At 29.8% G+C, this 20449-nt stretch overlaps 1 protein-coding gene across 1 annotated transcript in view; it reads left to right on the top strand.

Annotated features, from left to right (window-relative positions):
- LOC107438305 (cuticlin-1) overlaps positions 1-20449 on the top strand; it is an 84941-nt gene that overhangs the window by 43589 nt on the left and 20903 nt on the right. The window contains exons 4-5 of the mRNA XM_043046615.2: positions 15728-15933; positions 19667-19803. Of these exons, the coding sequence (XP_042902549.1) occupies positions 15728-15933; positions 19667-19803 (343 nt within the window). The remainder of the gene's footprint in view (positions 1-15727; positions 15934-19666; positions 19804-20449) is intronic.

Below are 20449 nucleotides of genomic sequence, written 5' to 3'. Positions count from 1 at the left end.
ACTCTGCAGGGTCACCTTTCGGAGAATCGAGGGAATAAATTTTTTTTCTTAGGTTTAAGTATTGATACAAATTTTTACACCTTTATGTTCTTGACAGTTAGCTAAATATAAAAACAATCATTTCTACCGAATGTTTCTCAAACTCTTTTCAGTAACTTAAATGTCCCTTGAAATCATAACTGCGTTTTTCTACCATCGAGTGTTTCTTTGACCTCTTCAAGACCGGCGAGTCATATATGCATTCTCAGGGTGTCGATGATCAGGGTAAAAAAAAAAAGAAGGATAAAACTGGTAACCAAACTATTTTTAAAGCAGTTTATTTGTGGGTGGGGTAGTAATAGTTTGCTTTATTTAAATCACCACTACTTAGTCCCAATTAAAAACTGTATAATTACACTTTTAACACACAGGTATTGGATGCGTTGCATTTTAAGTGAAAGCAAAAATAAGTCTGTCAAAGTAGCTACGTTCAACCTCAAGCTACCACTTTTTATTTTTGTTCTAATCTGATTCCGTACAAATACATTTGTGACTCCCCCGTCCCGAAAAGGTTAATACTAAGATCCTTTCATTTTATACTTTCATAAGTGTTAATTTCGGCAAATAAGTGTTCCGCTTATATTTATCTTCTTAAAACCATTTACATCTATCTTTCTCTTATGTCTTTTACAAAGGAGCACGCAAAGTAGCAAAATATTTTTTATGCATTTTAACAGTTCTGTCCTGTCATCCATTTCTCGAAAGATTTAGACACATGAACTGTGCGTTAAAAAAGCTGACCACTCTGAATGATCGGATTATCACGTTCTTGGACTCAATCTTTACGGTTTGAGGGTTGCTAATTAACTTTGTTGAGAGTTGCTAATTAACAATGTACTTTCTCTGAATAAACATACCTTTTTTCCAACGGATTTGGATTTCTGACCTTCAAAATATAGGGGTGTAGCTGTAATCTGAGAAATAGGATCCCTATTGTTTGGTCAGTAGAGTGATCCAAAGTTTTGGATCCCTTAATCTTAATTTTACTTTAAGCGAATTGATAAAATTTTGCATAGAGGCAATTATAAAATTCGCATTAGAGGCAATTATAAAATTCGTTTATCCAAAGATAATTCCATGCTAAAAATTATTTTTAGTAAATAGTTATCATTTTTTATTTAATGATAGTTAAAAAAAAGTTTAAATAGTAAGGATAGAATTTTTTGCATCATTTTAAAGAATGAAATTTTACATGGCAAAATACAAAATTTGAGTGAAATCAGTCTAATAGTTCCTGAAAAGTCGAGTTTTAAACATGCGACTTCATTAACTCTCGATTTCTCAGGAACTATTCAACTTATTTCGCTCAAATTAATTTTAAACATGCGACTTCATTAACTTTCGATTTCTCAGGAACTATTCAACTTATTTCGCTCAAATTAATTTTACATTTTACCACGTAAAAAATGATGAAAACAATTGTATACCTTACAATTCAAACTTTTCGACTATAATTTTTCAAATATCAAATTTTAATATCAAATTTTTTGACTGAAAATAATAAAAAGATATTAAAATGTATCTTTTGCATGGAATTATCTTTAGATGAAAGAATTCTATAATTGTGTGCAAAAATTTTTCAATTCACCTTAAAAAATTCACGATGTGGCAAAATACGCAATAAATAAAATTAGAATTATGGGGACCTAACTCTGAATCGCTCTAATCGATCAAATTATTGGGACCATATTTCCCAGATTGCTGCTATCCCCTATAATCTATTTGTCAGAAATCCGAATACGTCAAAAAAAAGTATGTTTATTCCGAGAAAGTACGTTTTTAAGTCTGATTCTGCAATTAAAAACATCCCCTGCATTAATTAATTAACGCATTTGAGGTCACACCATCAAACCATTAAGTTTGAGGGCAATAACGTTAAGATCCGATCATTAGATCAAAAGTTAGTCAGGGTGGTCGATTTTTATTTTGCGCACTGTATATGTTTTTACTAAAATTGTGTTGCCTAAATCTCTTGTTCTTTGTTATGTTGTGTTACTTAATGTCTAAAAAAACTTTTGTTTGCAAAAAATATCAGTGTGATGTAAAAAAAGGCAGAATAAAATGAATATGAGTAAAAAAAACCACAACACACATTTATGTGTTTTTTAAGCATTATTCTCAAAGGGCAGATTCGTTAATGTGTATGTATATGAACTTATAGACGTTCTTTATAAACCCTTATATTCAGTGAAAAAAAGTAAGCTAAAAATGTTATGAAAAAAAATCAGCAGCTTTCAAAACAGTGCTGATTTTAAGTTACAAATCCCCTTACCCGAATTTATGAAGATAAGATCAAATACTTACATAAATGCATCAAGTTTCTTGGTGTTATTATCCTTGTTTTACTATAAACTGGATCACCGCAATCATTGAATAAAAAAGGTTATCATCTTTTTAAATTAATTTATTGCTCTAAATTCTCTACTATAGCACTAATTTTAAAATGATCGATTTAGTTTTTACAAACAGGTAGTATACATTCGTACAGTGTTGTAAATACAGAAGAAAGAATTTTATAGAGAAGGGACTATACTGTTTTTAAGAGGTTCTTTATAAGCTTAATAAACCAACTAATGCTGTAACCAGCAGTAGTCAGTTCTTTATGAAACACGCTCTGCTACTTCCGCTTGAATAGTATACACTATTGGTTTAAGAATATTTAAAAAAATATATTTAAATCTTTTAGCGGTAGCAAAATATAATAAATTTTTTATTATTTTCGATATAATATTTTAGGTATAATAAAATTTTTATTATTTTAATACGTTCACGCCGGGGTGACCCACCGGTGGGTCACGCTAGATTGTCTCATCGGGTGGCGCCCCGGAGTAAAAACTGGTAACAAATAAATATCATTTTTTAGTTTTTTTCCGGGAATAATAAAAATCCATAACTACCAATTGTTTTTAACGGATGCAATTTTTATATTGAATTGTTTCTTCGCCGTGATTTATTTCCTTACATTGAATTGCTATTATTGAGAATAGATTAACTCCTCACGAATATTATCTAATATTGAAATAGTTCTTCTACCAGTATTTACTCTTTTCCCTCCCGCTCTCAGGCGCAACACCGGGCGTGAACGTGTTAATTCATGTGAACATTTCGAAAGTTTTGTCGTGGTTAGTTTTTTAAACTGTTGACAAAATTTACCAAAATTTTTGTTTTTGATTATCTACCAACATAAAAAATATTTTCTAAAAATTTTTTCATTCGGTCGAGTTTCAATTGGGTCAGAGTAGTTCGCCGAAAATGATATTTTCTAGTAAGAAGAAAGAATTTTAAAGAGAATGGACTAAAGCGTCTTTATTTCCTTAATACACCAACTAATGGTGTAACCAGCAGTTGTCAGTTTTCGATGATATGCGATCTGTCATAATCAATTGTATAATGTATACAATGGTTTAAGATTATTTTATAAAATATTTTTAAATCTTTTAGCGGTAGCAAAATATAATAAATTTTTTATTATTTTAGATATAATAAAATTTTTATTATTTTAAGAAAATGAGAAACAAACTGTGAAAACATTACTTGAATAAAGATGCCGGTCACAATTAGATGCAAACTAAAGAGTAGTAGCAAAATATGGATATAAATATTTGAATAGATTTCGTTTGATTTTCATTCTAATTCGAATATATAAGATGAATAATGAACATCAAAAAGCTCTGTACTAGTAGAGTGGAAATATTTCCATATTTCCTTGTAAGTCCAGTAAAAATAATATAAAATATATCTTAAATCGGAAAACATTTTACCCTCTTGCATCGCACATAAATTTGAAGAATTTGTGTTTATGATGCTATGTGAATAAAAAGAGTAATTTTTGGCTTTTGCCTAATTACGCGTCTGACAATGCTGTTCAGGCACACGCCTATTTCTATAGACTTGGAGACCCGCAACTTTCTACATGATTCTAGACAATTTTCGTATAACTCCGTATCTCTTCGATACTCGAACTTCTCTGAATCATCGTTTTGTTGGTAAAATGGTTGCCAAGTATTGACAAGTCGGCAAAAAATGTCGCCAAACCGAGTCTTCCACAAAAAAAAAAAAAACAAAAAAAAATACATAAGGCATTATTTTCTCTCGAAATTACGTTAGAGTTATTCGACTTCCTTGCAATTTTTCTTATTAAACTGCTTAATACTGGGTCCACCCAAGATATTTAGCCTCAACAGAAAAATGCTCACAAAATTATGCACATATTTACAGATTCGTAGAAATAAAAAATGAAATATTTGTTTACCGTGTAATTTTTTTTAAACAAAATCGATAAGGAATAAAAACCGTGTCGATAGATTCAATAGTTTTAAAGTTAGAAGGGTGCATAACTAAGTTTAAGTCCAAAATTGTAATCTTAATCTAAAATAGGCTCAGAAATAGGCGCCTATTCCCAAAACTTGCCAAGTCTTGAGAATTGGATCCTATTTTCGAGCACTTGAAACATGTGGACCTTTGTTTCCACCTGCATATTTTTGAAGACAATGAAATGTTTTCATTTAGTTATATCTATTTCAATTTTTTTTAAAAAGCTTTTTTTTTCTTGCAGTTTATGTTCCACAATTATATTCAGTGTAACTATTATGTATCAGTAGCAAGTTCATTATTTAGGAAATAGATATTCAACAAATTTAAATTTTCTGAATATTTTATCAAGATTTTTGAAATAAATAATGAATTATAATTGAATATAGAACGCAAGCTTAACATTAAAATGTCATTTCCATAGTAAAATTATAATCAGAGGTATTACAAAAATTTCTAATTTTCTGAATGATTTCTAAAAAGTTTTTGAGCTATATTCAGAATAAAAATTTAATTTGCTCGAGTTTCCTTTATTTTAGCCCTAACAAGGTTTAAGATTAAAAATGTAATTTCCAAAGTGCTCTGAAAACCTTGCAGTGACATTTAAAGACCCGTAATATCGACAGATTTAACACTTTCCAGTATCCAGACTGGCAACACTAATTCTACAAATGTTACAAACCACTAGAAATTTAAAACGAATTGCTTTTAAAACGTTCAGCAACCACTTTTCATTCAACAACAAAGAGCTAAAGTATGCCGCTTCACTAAAAAATTTCTATCAAAACGTACTGTTCTAGAAAAGAGTTCAATATTTCTGTTCGGAATATGCTGTAGCAGATCTTCCCTATAGCTGTCTGAATTAAATTATGAAAAAGTATTTGGCTCTAAGTTTTGCCAAATATTAAAATATTTTATCAAATGTAAAATTTCAAAACAAAAGTTAAAATTTAACTTAAGCTATAATTAAGGTAAGAGGTCTATGTCAGCAAATTTTTGACATAAACGCTTGCATTAACTTAAAATAACAGCTATTAAAACAAAAAAATTTTTTTATTTTTAAGCCAACATTTCCTGACATTGACTTAAATATTGGTTACTATTTATTATTTTAAAACCGCTTACCTGATTTATCAAACCAGAACTTCAACCCCTGATACTGCTTAAGAATAATGTAATAATATTATTCCAGAATATCAGAAAAAATCTGCTTGAAGATATTATTTTATACAATATTTATTCTCTTAAATTAGAATAATAAGCATTCGATGAAACCCAAATACAAAAAATCGCCTTTTTTATTAGAAGAAATCATTTATTAATAGGAGCAGGCCTATTCTATAAAGATATATGTTGATGTAATGATTACAGTTTCTTTATCATTTATCTGACTTTAACAATTAAATTTTCATGCACAACACTATATTTATGATTGGAGTTCCTTCGCTTAAAAAACTTTCTTCAACTGCTCAGAATTTAACAATTTTTATTTCGCAATATCAAAACAATAAATTTCTTTTTACCACGTCCGATGACCTCTTCCTGGAAGAATTTTATTATTTTGTTACCACACCCTTGAAACAGTATTATTTTTAGCTGGTGTATAATAGCTCTCAATTTGAAATAATTTACTTTCACACTAACTGCATGAAGATGACCTTATGGGCATTGTAAGTCACATTTTGTAATGAGGGGTTAGGTTTTATTTTTTCAGACCCAAAGGTCACAGAATCTTACCTTTTATTGTTGTGATACAAGTTAGGCTTAGCACGAAGACGATAGGAATTAAGTAATTCAAAACGTCCACCTTTCACCTTTGCCAGATTCTGTAATTCTCCGTTTATATACGTTCTATTAATATGTTATTTTTACCAAAAGTATCATGCAGTTTCTTTTAAATAAATACAATTAATTTTGCACAATGTTTTTTGATAAAATAATAAATAGTTTCTTTTTAGTTAGAAACACATTATAGTTGGTGTGATTTTTGAGAAATACTTAATCATCAAGAAGTAATATTTATTTACCGTATAATGATAGAGCAACACTTTGGCAGTAGAGTTTAAAGAGGCGATGTGAAATAATGTATTATAGTATCTTGGAACACAACTGCATAATAACTTAGATTTCAACTATGGAATTTAAAAAACATGACATTTTACAGCGTACCAGCCAACTCTTCCAAATGATTTTATTTCTATATTTGATGTAATGATTAAACTTAATAAATCACATTTTACTCCATACCTGCTAACTTTAACAAGCTTCAAAAAAGAATATTCCCAGTGGTGGAGTTTTGGTCGATTGAATGGTAATTGCAGACAACTACGTAATTCCCCGTTCGTCATTTGAAAACACAATAAGTTAACTAGCTGGTCCTCTTTATGTATGTTTAAAATATGATAGATGTTAGAAGTATATTACATACCTGCCAACTTTTACGCATTTGGCGCAAAATTTTATCTTTATATTTAAAGTGGTAGTAAATATATGCTATATTTTCTTTTAGAATCTTAATTTTTAAATGATTTTGATCACCACTATTCTTAGAAAAAATAAGCATATATATAAATATGCGTTACTATCATGGTTGCTAGCTGATGTTTTTTCAAATATAACATGTTTTTTTGCATACAATTGAAATTCTAATTCCATTTTACTACCACTGGGAAAAATCATAAAGGAAGGGATTAAAAGTTGGCAGGTATGATATTATATCAAAATTGTTTAAACAGGAGTCAAGCATGAATGTAAAAATTTTGCCACCACGTTAAATATAAAAGAAAAAGAAATATTATTTAATATTTGGAAAGTTTAGTAATTTTTAGTCAATTTCAATTCAACTAAGATGAGAGAGCAGATATCCTGAATTGGATAGGAGCTCTGTAACATTTTGATCAGTTAGTTAGTAATCTTTCCTCCAAAGGGGACACCAGGGTCACCACTGTAACAGAGCTCATTGCATAATTTTCTCTCATTGATTATTCCCCTATTGTATATATCGATTTTATTTTTCGTATTTTTTATTCAATTTGCGTTGATTATCGTGCGTTGTAAATATGTACGTATATATCTTATATTTAACCCGACCTTCCTTAATATTTTCGATCATCATAATCTTCATGATTATTTTCTTTTATATTGATTATGATTATATTGTCAGTTAATTATACCCCATGCCACTCGACATTTCATGCCTGTCCATGTCACACGAACCCCCTCTCGATTTTTTTGGAGCAGAGCACCCCCTCTTCCTCCTATCTCCATTCCTCCTCACTACACCTCATCATCGATTATTACTACCGACGAATCGGTTAATGACGCTTCGCGGCAGGGCACCGAGATTTAAGTGATTTCTACCGTCCTTTACTTCAAAAAAGCTTCTTTACTGCTGAGACATGTAGTAGTACAAAAATCAGAGCTTATACGTTTTAATTGTTTCATATTTGAAAGAATAATTCTGTATAGTTTTGCTAACAGAGTTTTAAGATCTAGTTCTAATTTTTGCATGGCAACGTAATGTTTTTATGTTATAAGAAATGGTAACAAAATTAGCATTTGTTTAAAAGGATTGACACAAGCGTATTCAGCGCATAATGTGTATAGACGTTTATGCTTGGATATTAAATGTGTAGTCTCGTCGTGAATTGATCGTTAAGAACCAGTTCCCAGTAGCTAACCAAAGTCAAGCATCACTGACTACGGTCAGTGAGCGGGAGGGTGTGCACTTTGATCGGTCCTTGTGTGGTATCGGTTCTTGTTAAACTATTCTATCGTAAAGTGTCGACTTCGCGCTAAGGTCACTACAAACATTTTAGGAGCTATTCCCTTTGCTGAGGATCAAAATTGTGATGCTATGACTTCAGATCATCAGGCATGATTCCCGAATTGTCCCCGATAGCCTATTGGGCAGCTCTAATGCGATGTTAAAGTACCTATCTACTAAATGTGTAACTTTCATAAACATAATGTGGTCTAAAATGGTAAATAATTTTTTAATACAAATATAATAATTGAAATGGTGTCTTTCTCACCTCACTATATTAAAATTAACTCAATAAGAAAAGAGTCCATCAAACATTGATACTTTTTTTTAAAAATTTAACCATATGAATGTGCCATGATTTCAACTTGAGGTTTTGGCATTACAAATTTGAGTAAATAATGTGTTCTAGTGTTCAAAATCCGATTGTTCTTTCAGTAAGACAGAAAGTTTCAAATATTGTGTTTTATGTTCAGTGCAAGAGCCCAAGCTACAGAAGTTAATTATCAAATTATTAAAAGTTCAAATTATTATGAAGTATAAAATTATTATTAAAGCTGTAATTTATGAAATGTATATAATATTCATTAGCATTATAATTTTAAATTTATTATTAACTTTGATATTTAAGCAAAATGTTGTGTTTTTCTCATAAAAGGTTTAGCCATTACATAAAAAGGAATTTAATAAATTTATATAGACTTACTAATGCTACAGAAATTGACATTAGTAATGTTACGTAATTTTTGTTTGTTTTAAATGAAATTGAAAGCCAATTTAATATAAATTCAAGTAACGTACTGAGAGAAAAACAATTGTTATCGTGTAATTTAAACTTTAGCATAATAGGTTTGTTTTCCAAACAAAGATTAAATGGCAATAAAAATAATAAAACATTAAGCTAAGATAAAAAAACAAACAAAAATAAAACTCCTTGGATCGTGAAGCTATTTGAAAACGACAGCTAGACGCCGAGACATATTTTTTTCGCCTTGAGCATTTCGTTCATGTTGTTTTCCCTTTCTGTTCTTAATCGTTGGATGAAGAAGAAAAAAGTGTCTTTTCATCGCCGTGAGACATGCCCAGAAGTACATGAAGAAGATATTTACAATGAATTTCAATAAAATTCTTACACACTACTAACTACTTTATCATGACCAGGAAGCATATGCACAATTGCTTCCTTTTTCATGTCATTAAAAAATTTTAAGAAAATGTTAGCAAGGTGTTGGTAGCTTCCATTAAAATCAAATGAATTCACAATAGTTTATTATGTAGTTGAGTATTTAGATCTTTTATCTGCTCTTGCATACATGCCAACTCTTCCGGATTTTTTATTTTAATATTTAATGTTGTAACGAAATTTATACATTTACACCTCATTCTTAGTTTAATAAATGTGATTTAAAATCATTTTGATTGTCACTACAATTTAAATATTTGAAATATATGTATAGTTGGGTTTGCTCTCTGAAAGTGTGTTTATGTGTTAACTAAATTTTAATGAAACGTTAGCTCATAATCTCTTTTGATATGGCATTTCCATAGTACTAGGAAAAAGAAATTTTTAAAAAATGAATAAGTTGGCAGGGGAGTCCACTATTCCGCTTAAGTTTTAATTGATTGGAACGAATTAACTAGCAAAACTTGTAGATTAAGAATAGTAACGTTAACTCTTTAAAACAGTGTCCACGAGATTAATGCAAAATAGTTGCATTTCATATGACACTTCAAATTTTTGATATGAAGTAATTAGATTAGATTAAGCCGCTTTTTTTAAAGGTGTATACATCAACATAAACATGTATATTGAAAACTGAAATGTTACTATAACTAAGAAAAAGTTTCCTCGATATAATTTGAAGCAACGTTGCATTAATTTCATAAATGCCGCCATTATTCGTTAGCAGCTATGTAAACATATGCAACAGTATATTAAACCTACTTTTTTAAAATTTCTATTCGCTTTATCTAAGTACATCACAGTAAAATTACCTTACAGGTTTACGTAGTTCATAGATATCTCTAACTCTTACTTCTGCTTCATAAAGCAGGAACTATTTTGCAATACGGAATTGGATTAAGTTTTCTTTCCGGCCATTGACTTTGCAGTGATAATGACCCTCTACTGACCATTAATCCGCAAAATCTACTGCAACTCAATTTAAAGATCGTTGACGTAACTCAACGCCACCAACAATTTGACGTCCAAATTCAATGGTCATCCATCACCCAGTAATGGGATTTCAACTAACATGATAACTATGGTGTAATATATGACATTTTCCGGGAAATCTAGTCTTGATGGGCAAGGCTATAAAAATTTTATGTCTTAAGTCAGGGATATATGACGATGCCTTTCTTTTATATTACTTCTTTTGTGCAGTTTCTGTGTTTTTTTAATGCAATGCATAAGATTATCTGAAATCAATGCGAAGAAAAGTTATTTTCAGAGCAATAAATCGTTAGTTATGAGTTTCACAGGGTCAAAATCCTTTCATCATGTAAGTGGAAATATGCATTTTATGTTTTTGATGGAAAGACAAATAGTTAAAAAGGCTATTCTTTAAGGTTATTGACAACATGAAAAATGCGAATATGCAGTTTTTTTTATGATTTACTGCTCACTTCGCCCACCCAACCCCTCAATCGCTACAATCATTTTTCGTTTCTTTACAATAGACAGATTGTTAAGTCTAAATTAAAAAGCATTCCAGTGAAAGATACCAATTTTTTTCCCTTATATCCAGCACATAGATTTGATTTCACAACAAGATTTAAATACATAAATTTAACTTCTGATTCTTGATTAAGGATATTAACAGTATGGAAAATTCGAATATCCAATTTTTTTTCTATGATTAACTGCTCACTTCGCCCACCCAACCCCTCAATCGCTACAATCATTTTTCGTTTCTTTACAATAGACAGATTGTTAAATCTAAATTAAAAAGCATTCCAGTGAAAGATATCAATTTTTTCCCCTTATATCTAGCGCATAGATTTGATTTCACAACATGGATTTAAATTCATAAATTTAACTTCCGATTCTTGATTAAGGATATTATCAATATGGAAAATGCGAATATCCAGTTTTTTTATGACTTACTGCTCACTTCGCTCACCCAACCCCTCAATCGCTACAATCATTTTACGTTTCTTTACAATAGACAGATTGTTAAATCTAAATTAAAAAGCATTTCAGTGAAAGATAGCAATTTTGTTTCCTTATATTTAGCACATAGATTTGATTTCACAACATAGATTTAAATTCATAAATTTAACTTCCTATTCTTGATTAACAATATGGAAAATTCGAATTTCTATTTTTTTATGATTTACTGATCACTTTGCGCACCCAATCCTTCAATCTCTAAAATAGTTTTTTTTTTACTTCGTTACAATAGACAGATTGTTACGTCTAAATTAAGAAGCATTCAAAAGAAAGATACCAGATTTTTTTTAATGTATATTTTGGTCTCGCAAATTCAGTTTCCAATTCTATGAGGATAAAATTTAAAGTAATAAATTTTCTAATTCATGAACAATTTTGTTTAATGTTTTCCGTTCAAGAGATCATTTACTAATAGTGCTATAAATTATTTCTTAAAAATGTTTTACAATTTTCATAGGATTGTTTTTTAATAAAGATTCACCACTTTCAGTTTGAAGAGTTCATTTTCAGTAAGATTTTTATTTCAAATAATAATCAAAATAAAATAAAAAAAGTGACTGTAAAAAACACAAAGAAAGAGTAATAAATAAATATAGAAGGCTTCGTTATTCATAATATTTTGATATTTAAAATAAATAAATATTTTGCAAGTAAACAAAGCCTTTTATTATTTGTATGTCAATAACAACAAGAAAATCTTGATTTTCATAATAGAAAAATTGGACTATTTCAAATGCATCAAATCGGTCATCAATTTGATTTGATTTTATGAACATATATTATTCTCAAAAAACTTATTCCAAGAAATGATTTGTCAAATTATGTTAAGTATTATTAGTCTTAGTCATAAAGTTCGAACTGGGAGTCTGGGGTCTTAGGTGGGCTCTTTTCCCATTCATCTTGAAATATTGGACTTTGTGGTGGATCAATATGGTAACAGGAACTCAAATTTGGATGAAAAATATTGAATAAAAGGGCACTTTGCCTAAAATTGATAGAGATGAAATTGATAAGTTAGCAGACACAAAACAACAGATGAAGAGTAGCAATTGATGAACAGAGAGAAATAATTAAATGACTATATAGAAATGAAGACATTTTAGATGTGATGTTGAATGGTTAGTACGGCATTACTTGTGATGTAGTGAGCAAGATAAAGGATATTTTACAAGTTTTGAGTACAATTTAAATTTCATATATAAATTGGTAGAAAAATGTATTCTTTTTTTCTGTGTTCTTTTATAATTTTTTTTGTTCACATTAAAAACTTCCGAGCTGCTTCATAAACCTATAATTGGATCTTTAATTAAATTTTGTATTCTAGTGGGCATAGATTATCTTTAGTTTCTTAGATTTATGTTTATAACAAAATAAATTTCCTAACATTTTTTACATTTTGAGCAATTTGCACAAGAAAAACAGGAACTTCCAATTTACATCTAGTCTCAAAGGGCTAGTGTACAAATGTCTAAATTATTGATTTATCGTGATAGACAAAAGTAAAAAATTACGCTTAAAAATAACAAAAATTAAAAAAATTCACAATTAAACAATTCCACAACTAAAACAGGATTGTTGTTACCGCTGAAATAATTTTTCTCAACATTCCTACACGTTGGCATCTAAAACTCTCAACAGATAAGTATTCACGGTCACTAATAAAAAACGATCTGAAGAAAAATTCTCGGAAATAGAAATAGCATCCTGACAATGACATTAAAATAACTCTATCCAATTAATGTCTCACAACTCATTTATTAATTTGAGTTCGAAAAAGTTACGCAACAGAATATCAGATCTATCTAAAAGACAGCCTAATTGATACATTCTTTGTCACGCTAAGAAAGAATAAGAAATAAAAATGGCGTCATTGTTTTCGAAATTGTTTTCTAAAGCGTTAGTTTATGGCGATACGAAAAGTTTATAGTTCGTCATTCTTAGAATATAGTATGCAGCTATTGTAATATATTTGAGTAGAAAAGTCTTGTGTTTTTATTATTTTAAACAGAATACAGTTGTTTTAAAACTAGTTTCACCCCGAGCGGAAGAAAATATTGCCTATTTTAATGGGGGCAGCGAACCTAACATGACAATAAATATGCAAATGAGTTTCTTGTATTGAAATGAGAAACATTCAGCATTTCACATCATAATTTATTTTAGTAATTTTATTCATTTTTATTAGTCTGGTGTTTGATTACTTCCGGCTAACTGATTCAAACACTATCAACACCAGCTGCATTAGTATAATTTTAATTCTTTAACAAAAAAATAATTAGAACGATGATAAATTGTCTATCTTATACTTACTAGATTGATTTACTCATTATGCTAAGTTACATTAAATCCTATTGGTATTAATGAAAAATTTTTTCAATTTAAGTGTAATTTTGGAAAACATAAAACTATCTAACACACACGCTATTTACCGAATTTCAATCAATCCGGCATACCTGCCAACTTTCACTCTTTCCGAGAATGGATTTTCAGAGAGGTTGTAAAACAATAAACGAAAAACAATCTGACTCAAAAATATATTTATATTTTGATCCCGTTGAAATTCGCTTGCAGTATTATTATGCTTTTATGTATTTATTGTAATTATTTATATGTAGTGGTGGTCAAACTCATTTATAATTATCATTGAGGAGTCCAAACTTTAGCCCGCTCTCCTGACCAAACTATTGGGACCATATTTCCCAGATTGCGGCTATTTTGAGAGTCAGAAATCTGAATCTGTCGAAAAAAAGATATATTTATTCAGAGAAATTACGTTTTTGTGTCTGGTTTTGTAATCTAAAAGATCGTCTGCCACTTATTAATTAGCGTATTTGAGGTCATCCTCTCCGGCCATTAAGATTGAGTCCTAGAACGTGAAAGTCCGATCATTAGATCAATAAATTATTTAGAGTGGTCCTCGCAATGTACCCTGTAAAAAATTATAGCATGGCGTTAAGTCCATTGATCCCGATAGCCATGGGATTGAGGACTAATCACATACCAAGAAGCTGAAGACTCAATGAGCCTTAAATTCTGCTACAGTTTATAAAACACATTAGTGTAATCTTAGAAATTCATGGAACGAACTTAATTACCTATCAAATGTTTCTTAAATAACAAAAGTTATTCAGGGTGGTCCGCNTTTTTTTTTTTTTTTTTTTGCTCACTGTATGTGATTTTCTGCTATTTCCACCTTAAAAGCATTGGTCAGCAATAGGAGGTCATAATAATATCTAATCAAAGAACGCCTAGTTTAGCAAGATTCTATAACTGATCTTAAAATTATTCAACCGTGATAGTAAATACCATTTTAAAATTCTGAGTTCTAATGGATCAAAGTTTTTAAACGTATCTCTCGTGGTGAGAATGTTAAAATGTTGCCAAAAGATCTGAAAGCTTTAGATCCTAACTGTCTACCACTCTATAAAATATTTTGCAAAAGGCGTTTTAATAAGCAGCCCTGCATAGTGGTAACAAATGAAGAAAATATTCAATCAATGTTTCCGTTTTCGCTACCGCTATTAGAATTTCTAAAAATCAGGGGGAATTCTGTTTTCGCCGATTTCTCCCGATCAAAACCGCTTGGTTCCATTAATTACAGAAATGACAATTTCACCACTTTTAGCCAAAGTGAATTGGTAGACTTAACGGACAATGCCATTTTGTTTCAATTATTTCGATGTAAGGCTTTTAATTTTTTTCAGAATTAACTAAAATTCTGCAATTAAAATTAAAACTCTTTTAAAATTCAAAATTAACTAACTTCGTGTTTAATTTTTTTATCATTTTATAAAATTTTTTGCTAAAAGCGGAACAGTTGGCATCACCAACTAAGTAATAACCATTCATTGTCGATTAAATTAAGTTGATATTTTATTTTGATATCTAACAATTAAATTTTGTAAAACTCTCAGTTCAATAATTACAATTCTGAATTAGATGCATTATTCATTGCTATTAGAATTCATTCATTGTTGTCTAAATTAAGATTGATATTTTATTTTGATATCTAACAATTAAATTTTGTAAAAATCTCAGTTCAATAATTACAATTCTGAATTAGATGCATTATTCATTGTTATTAGAATTCATTCATTGTTGTCTAAATTAAGTTGATATTTTATTTTGATGTCCAACAATTAAATTTTGTAGAAATCGCTGTTCAATAATTGCAATTCTGAATTAGATGCTTTATTTTACTAATAACAGTGAATGTCCAAACAAGCATATTTCTGTTTCTTTGAGGTAAATATAATAGTTAAATAAATATACGACCAGATTTTATTATTTATTTTTCAAAAAAAAAATCCTTAATAAGGGCGATTAAGCACAAGTTGATCTAAAAAAAATCACACAAATTCCGCAGTGTTGACCTTTATGAAATTGTCCATGAGTTACAGTTTTAGTTAATTAATCAAAATACTTTTCATCTTTTTCAGCATCGAATCTAGTTTCAGATGTGAACATAGCCTGTAACAGTAACACAATTCAAGTGACTATAACAACATCTTCCAACTTCAACGGGATGATATATCCGAAAGGTTTATCCAAAAACTCAACCTGCATGACAGAGTATAATAATGCTGGTCCACAGATCACGTATACATTACCTCTCAGATCCTGCAATACTATGAGTGCTGATTCGGTAAGCAAAACCTTTTACTTTGCAGTCATGATAGTACTCTAAAAGTTGTACTGTGTGCAAAATAATAAACAGTACATAAATGACTTTTTATCTAATTATCTGATTTTTACATACTAAGGTTCAATCTTAATTTTTTGAGGACCTGACCTCAAATCGGCTTCTTAATCGACGATATTTTAAGTTACGATAAATAAGGCACAAAAGCGTACTTTCTCTGAACAACGGCGGATTTGGATTTCTGATCCCAAAAATGTAGGAGATACCTGCAATCTGGGAAATATGGTCCAAATAGTTAGTCACGAGAGCGGTTCAAAGTTTGGATCTCTTAATGATAATTTTACTTTTTGTGTATTTCGACATATCTCGAAAACTTTTTAAACGAATTAAAAACTTTTTGCACTCAGTTAGACGATTCGTTTAAGATTCTAAAGATCATTATAATCCACAAATAAAATTTAGGAAGCATATATTATTTTTTTGCATTTTATTTTTTACGGCCAATACAATTTTGTGTTGTAAGGTATATTTTTTTCCCTTCGTATTTTTAAACAATTTAATTTTCGAACGAGAAACAATACATTCGTTTGATTTTATGATCGTAAAAATTAACACGAATTGAACCTATTAACCCGTTTTTATCCTGACTTTTTATTCTGAAGGGGTGCAAAAAGTGGCTTTTTGAAAAAAGTGGTATAATATGTTATTCAACTAAATGGCTAAGATCAACTATTTGTTTCCATTTCATTTCGAAATGTCCCTCCACCTTATAGTTCTAGATATAGAGATAGGAACTTAAATCACTAATAAATTATAGTGGAAGGAAAACTTTCAATTCTTCTAGATGAAAGGCAAAATTGAAACAATTATCCTACCACAATATATGTCTTTGAAAAAGGAAACTGTCCTATAAATATGACGCTGGACACTAACAGTTAACCTGTTAGTGTCCAGCCTAGTTGCCTAGTCACTAAAAGTGGTCTGTATATACAAAACAACTATACAAAAAAGTAATAGAGTATTTATATACCTTGACCTGCTTCTTCAAAATATTAAAAACTGATAGTAAAATTTTTACACAGATTTTTGAAAACTCACTGCTTCATCTTTCTAATTTAATATTCTAAGATGTGAAATCTCTTGAAAAAGCAAGGATTTCAATTTCAATGCTGCGTCGCATAGGCATGCGACGCCGACAAAAAAGGGGTTAAAATATTAATAATTGGCCACAATAAGTGGTCCTTATGTCAATAACGCTTATAGGAAAAACATAGTAGCATGTATTTTTTAATAACAAGTAGCAGTTTTTGTCTGTTTCCTACCCCTTTTGCGTTAAAAAAGCAATGATTCTAAATACAAATATTAATATGAGTAATATTTATACATTATGGTAGACGAAATGATCCTGTTTCTACTAAATAAATCCATATAATAGCACTCTTTTGCTGCCATTCTCTTTTAAAAAAGAGTAAAAAGTGATATCTTAAGTTTTTGTCATTGGAAATTATTTTTCAAAAACAAAATAGTTCTGTCTACAATTGTACAACAATTGTAAAATACAAAAGTGCTTGGATCTGAAGTCAGCACACTGTGACATTTTAAGTGTGGAAGGTTATAAGAAAATGTATGTACGGTGTAAACAAATTGGTATAACCACTTTTTTTAAGAAATATATATATACATAACATGATTTCTTTTCGTTGTCGCTTAAAACGAACTCCATTTTGCCCCCCAAACTTTATTTTTGTCATGTATATTTCTAAGTCTAATTTCAGGATGAATGGGAAAAGGGCAGTAAGGCCTCAGACGCCCAGTTCCATTACAACGAACGAACGATTGTCTTTTAAAACGAACTCCATTTTGCACCCCAAACTTTATTTTCGTCATGTATGTTTCTTAGTCTACTTTCAGGATGAATGGGAAAAGTGCAGTAAGGCCTCAGACGCCCAGTTCCACTACAACGAACTGACGAATTGTCGCTTAAAAGCAAACATCATCGATATTTTAATTTACTATTTGTTCTTTACTGCTGTTGTAAAAATGTTGAGATTATTGGACATATTTCAAATTTACTACTCTCTCAAATATTTTAAATTTGAACCTGATTTTCGCAACTAGAACTTATGAAATTATATTTGTTATGAAGTTATGCACATATGAAAAATACTATTTTATTATGTTTCAAATTCTGAATTTTAACGGCGATATGGTAAATTCCGTCATTCCTAACACTGTTATGGCTTCTTTAGGCAAAATTACAAAAATGAGAAACATTATGTGATTCAGCAAGGCATTGTATTCAAAGACAAATGCTTTTTAGACAAAGTATGAAATGTGAGAATTATGCAAAAGAAATATTGCAATATTAATTTGTCAATATCTATCTATTTAAACATTACTGAACTGTAGACCAATGAAAAATAATATTTTGTATATTCAATAATTTTTTTAAGAAATACAGATTTTACTTTAAATAGCTTATTTAATTATTATACCAGATAAAGAATACTTGACAATGACCTAGAAATCCCTGCCGGGTTAATCTGGTTATTATTAAGTCGACCGGGAAAAAAAAAAAAAAAGAAAAAAAACGCTGCATCATGCAAGGATGCAAAATGTGCCTTTATTAAAAAGAAAGGTGTTAGAACTTTTACGCTAAAATGTAGATATCAAATCCACTGCTTAATTTTGTCGGATACTTTCCTTGCACGTTTGAATATGTATGCGCATACTCTTATGAGTCATATATGTTGTGTCTCTTTAAAATAAAATATTGCTATTGAGTTAACCCTTTTGAAGGCCGTGGTAAGTATACATACCACCACATTTTACCACTTTTAACTTATGTTTCCATTTTTCAATAACTTCAGCTTTCTTGAAGTGAGTTTGAATAAAATTGGTAACCATTTGTCCCTTTTAAAAAAACGCATAAAAGTTATAAATACATAATTCCTTTTGAAGTTTGTAGCATTTAAGGAATTTATTTAATAAATAAAGAAAAATAAAAGTCAGTAAGTACCTAATAGGTCATGTTAAATATATTTACCACCAAAAAAATGGCATTTTCATAAACTAAATGAGTTTTTTTTTATATCAATTACTGTTCTTAAAACAATTTCAATTCCAAAAATACTTTAATTTACCTTTACTAGAAATAAAGGGCCCGTTAAAGGGTTAAAGGGTAAATACCCTACCTCTTTCTTTTAAAATACCCAACGGCATCTCAGTTCTCAATCAATTATTGAAGTAATAACCACTAGGAATATTTTTTCCTAATGGTTAATACTGCAATAATTTAGAATTAGTATAATTTTGTCCGCCACTATACATAAATAGTTTAAGCAAATATATCAAAGGTCTTCCTCTTCTTGAGCTCTTAATAAGGAGTTTATAAAACTTAAACAATTTTTAAAATTTTGAGCTTTAGTTCCCAACCTGTGAAAATAATGTATTGTAAAAGATTTGAATTGTTGCTAGTGCAATCTATTTCTTATTTCTATTGCAAATTTCCATGACAAAGTTGATGGTTGCGCAAAACATCCGTACGGCGTTCCTCCAACACTGTAATCCTTCTCATTAATGCTGCTAGAATTATAAGGAGTTCTTTAAAACGTATTTTGCAACAGGTTAATGATTCTAATATCCTTACCTCATATATGAACGTTTTTGTATTTTGTTGATGAATGAATGTTGCACCAGATGATATTTTTCACCTTGTATTTGTTATCTTTTACAGAATGAGGGTATTGAGTATTTCAACACTGTTGTCATTCAACCCCACAGAAGACTAGTCACCAGTCAAGGTCGTGGATATCATGTTAGATGCCGATATCAGATAAAAGACCAAACAATTACATCCAATTTCAATGTTAGGTAAGTGTAAACTACCATTGGTATCCTCTTCGTTTTTTCATACCTATACTGGGGTGCCAACTGCTTCGAATCACATACAAAAATTTACAGAATTTTGGTTAGTTTTACCAATTATTTGAAGGGTTCAATCTTAGCTAACAGTAACGATGTGGCTTTTTCTACGAGCTTTTTAATAATATTTATCTAGTGACGGATAAAAATCCCTTAAATCTGATTTTCTTAAACTAAGAATCATACATTAAAACATTACTATTCGAAAACATTTCCCCCTAGGAAGTTGGTATTTAGGAAGTTGGTATCTCTGCTTGTCTATAGAAGGCCTTATTTCTGAGACAATGTTGAGTTACAAAAACAAAAGTGGTGGCAAATTTCTGACTATTTGTAACAGGACGTTTCATGCTTTGTTTGTCACTTTGATTTCAGATAGTTACATCAAAAGAACGCATTACATAAGCTAAATTATTTTCCGTATTTTACGTTCGTAATTCTCTGATAACAGGTTATAAACCTTGACAGTTCATCACAATTTTGTTTTTATATTCTGAAATAAATATTTAAAGTATAATGTTAAAAAACGTGTAGCATGCGTTCGAAGGAATTGTTTAAACTTCGCTAACACCAAATATTTTAAAAGATGTTAGTGGGA

Source organism: Parasteatoda tepidariorum, chromosome 1 (genome assembly GCF_043381705.1).
Source record: "Parasteatoda tepidariorum isolate YZ-2023 chromosome 1, CAS_Ptep_4.0, whole genome shotgun sequence".
In the NCBI taxonomy this organism is placed as follows: domain Eukaryota; kingdom Metazoa; phylum Arthropoda; class Arachnida; order Araneae; family Theridiidae; genus Parasteatoda; species Parasteatoda tepidariorum.
This window is presented reverse-complemented; position numbering and strand designations above follow the sequence as displayed.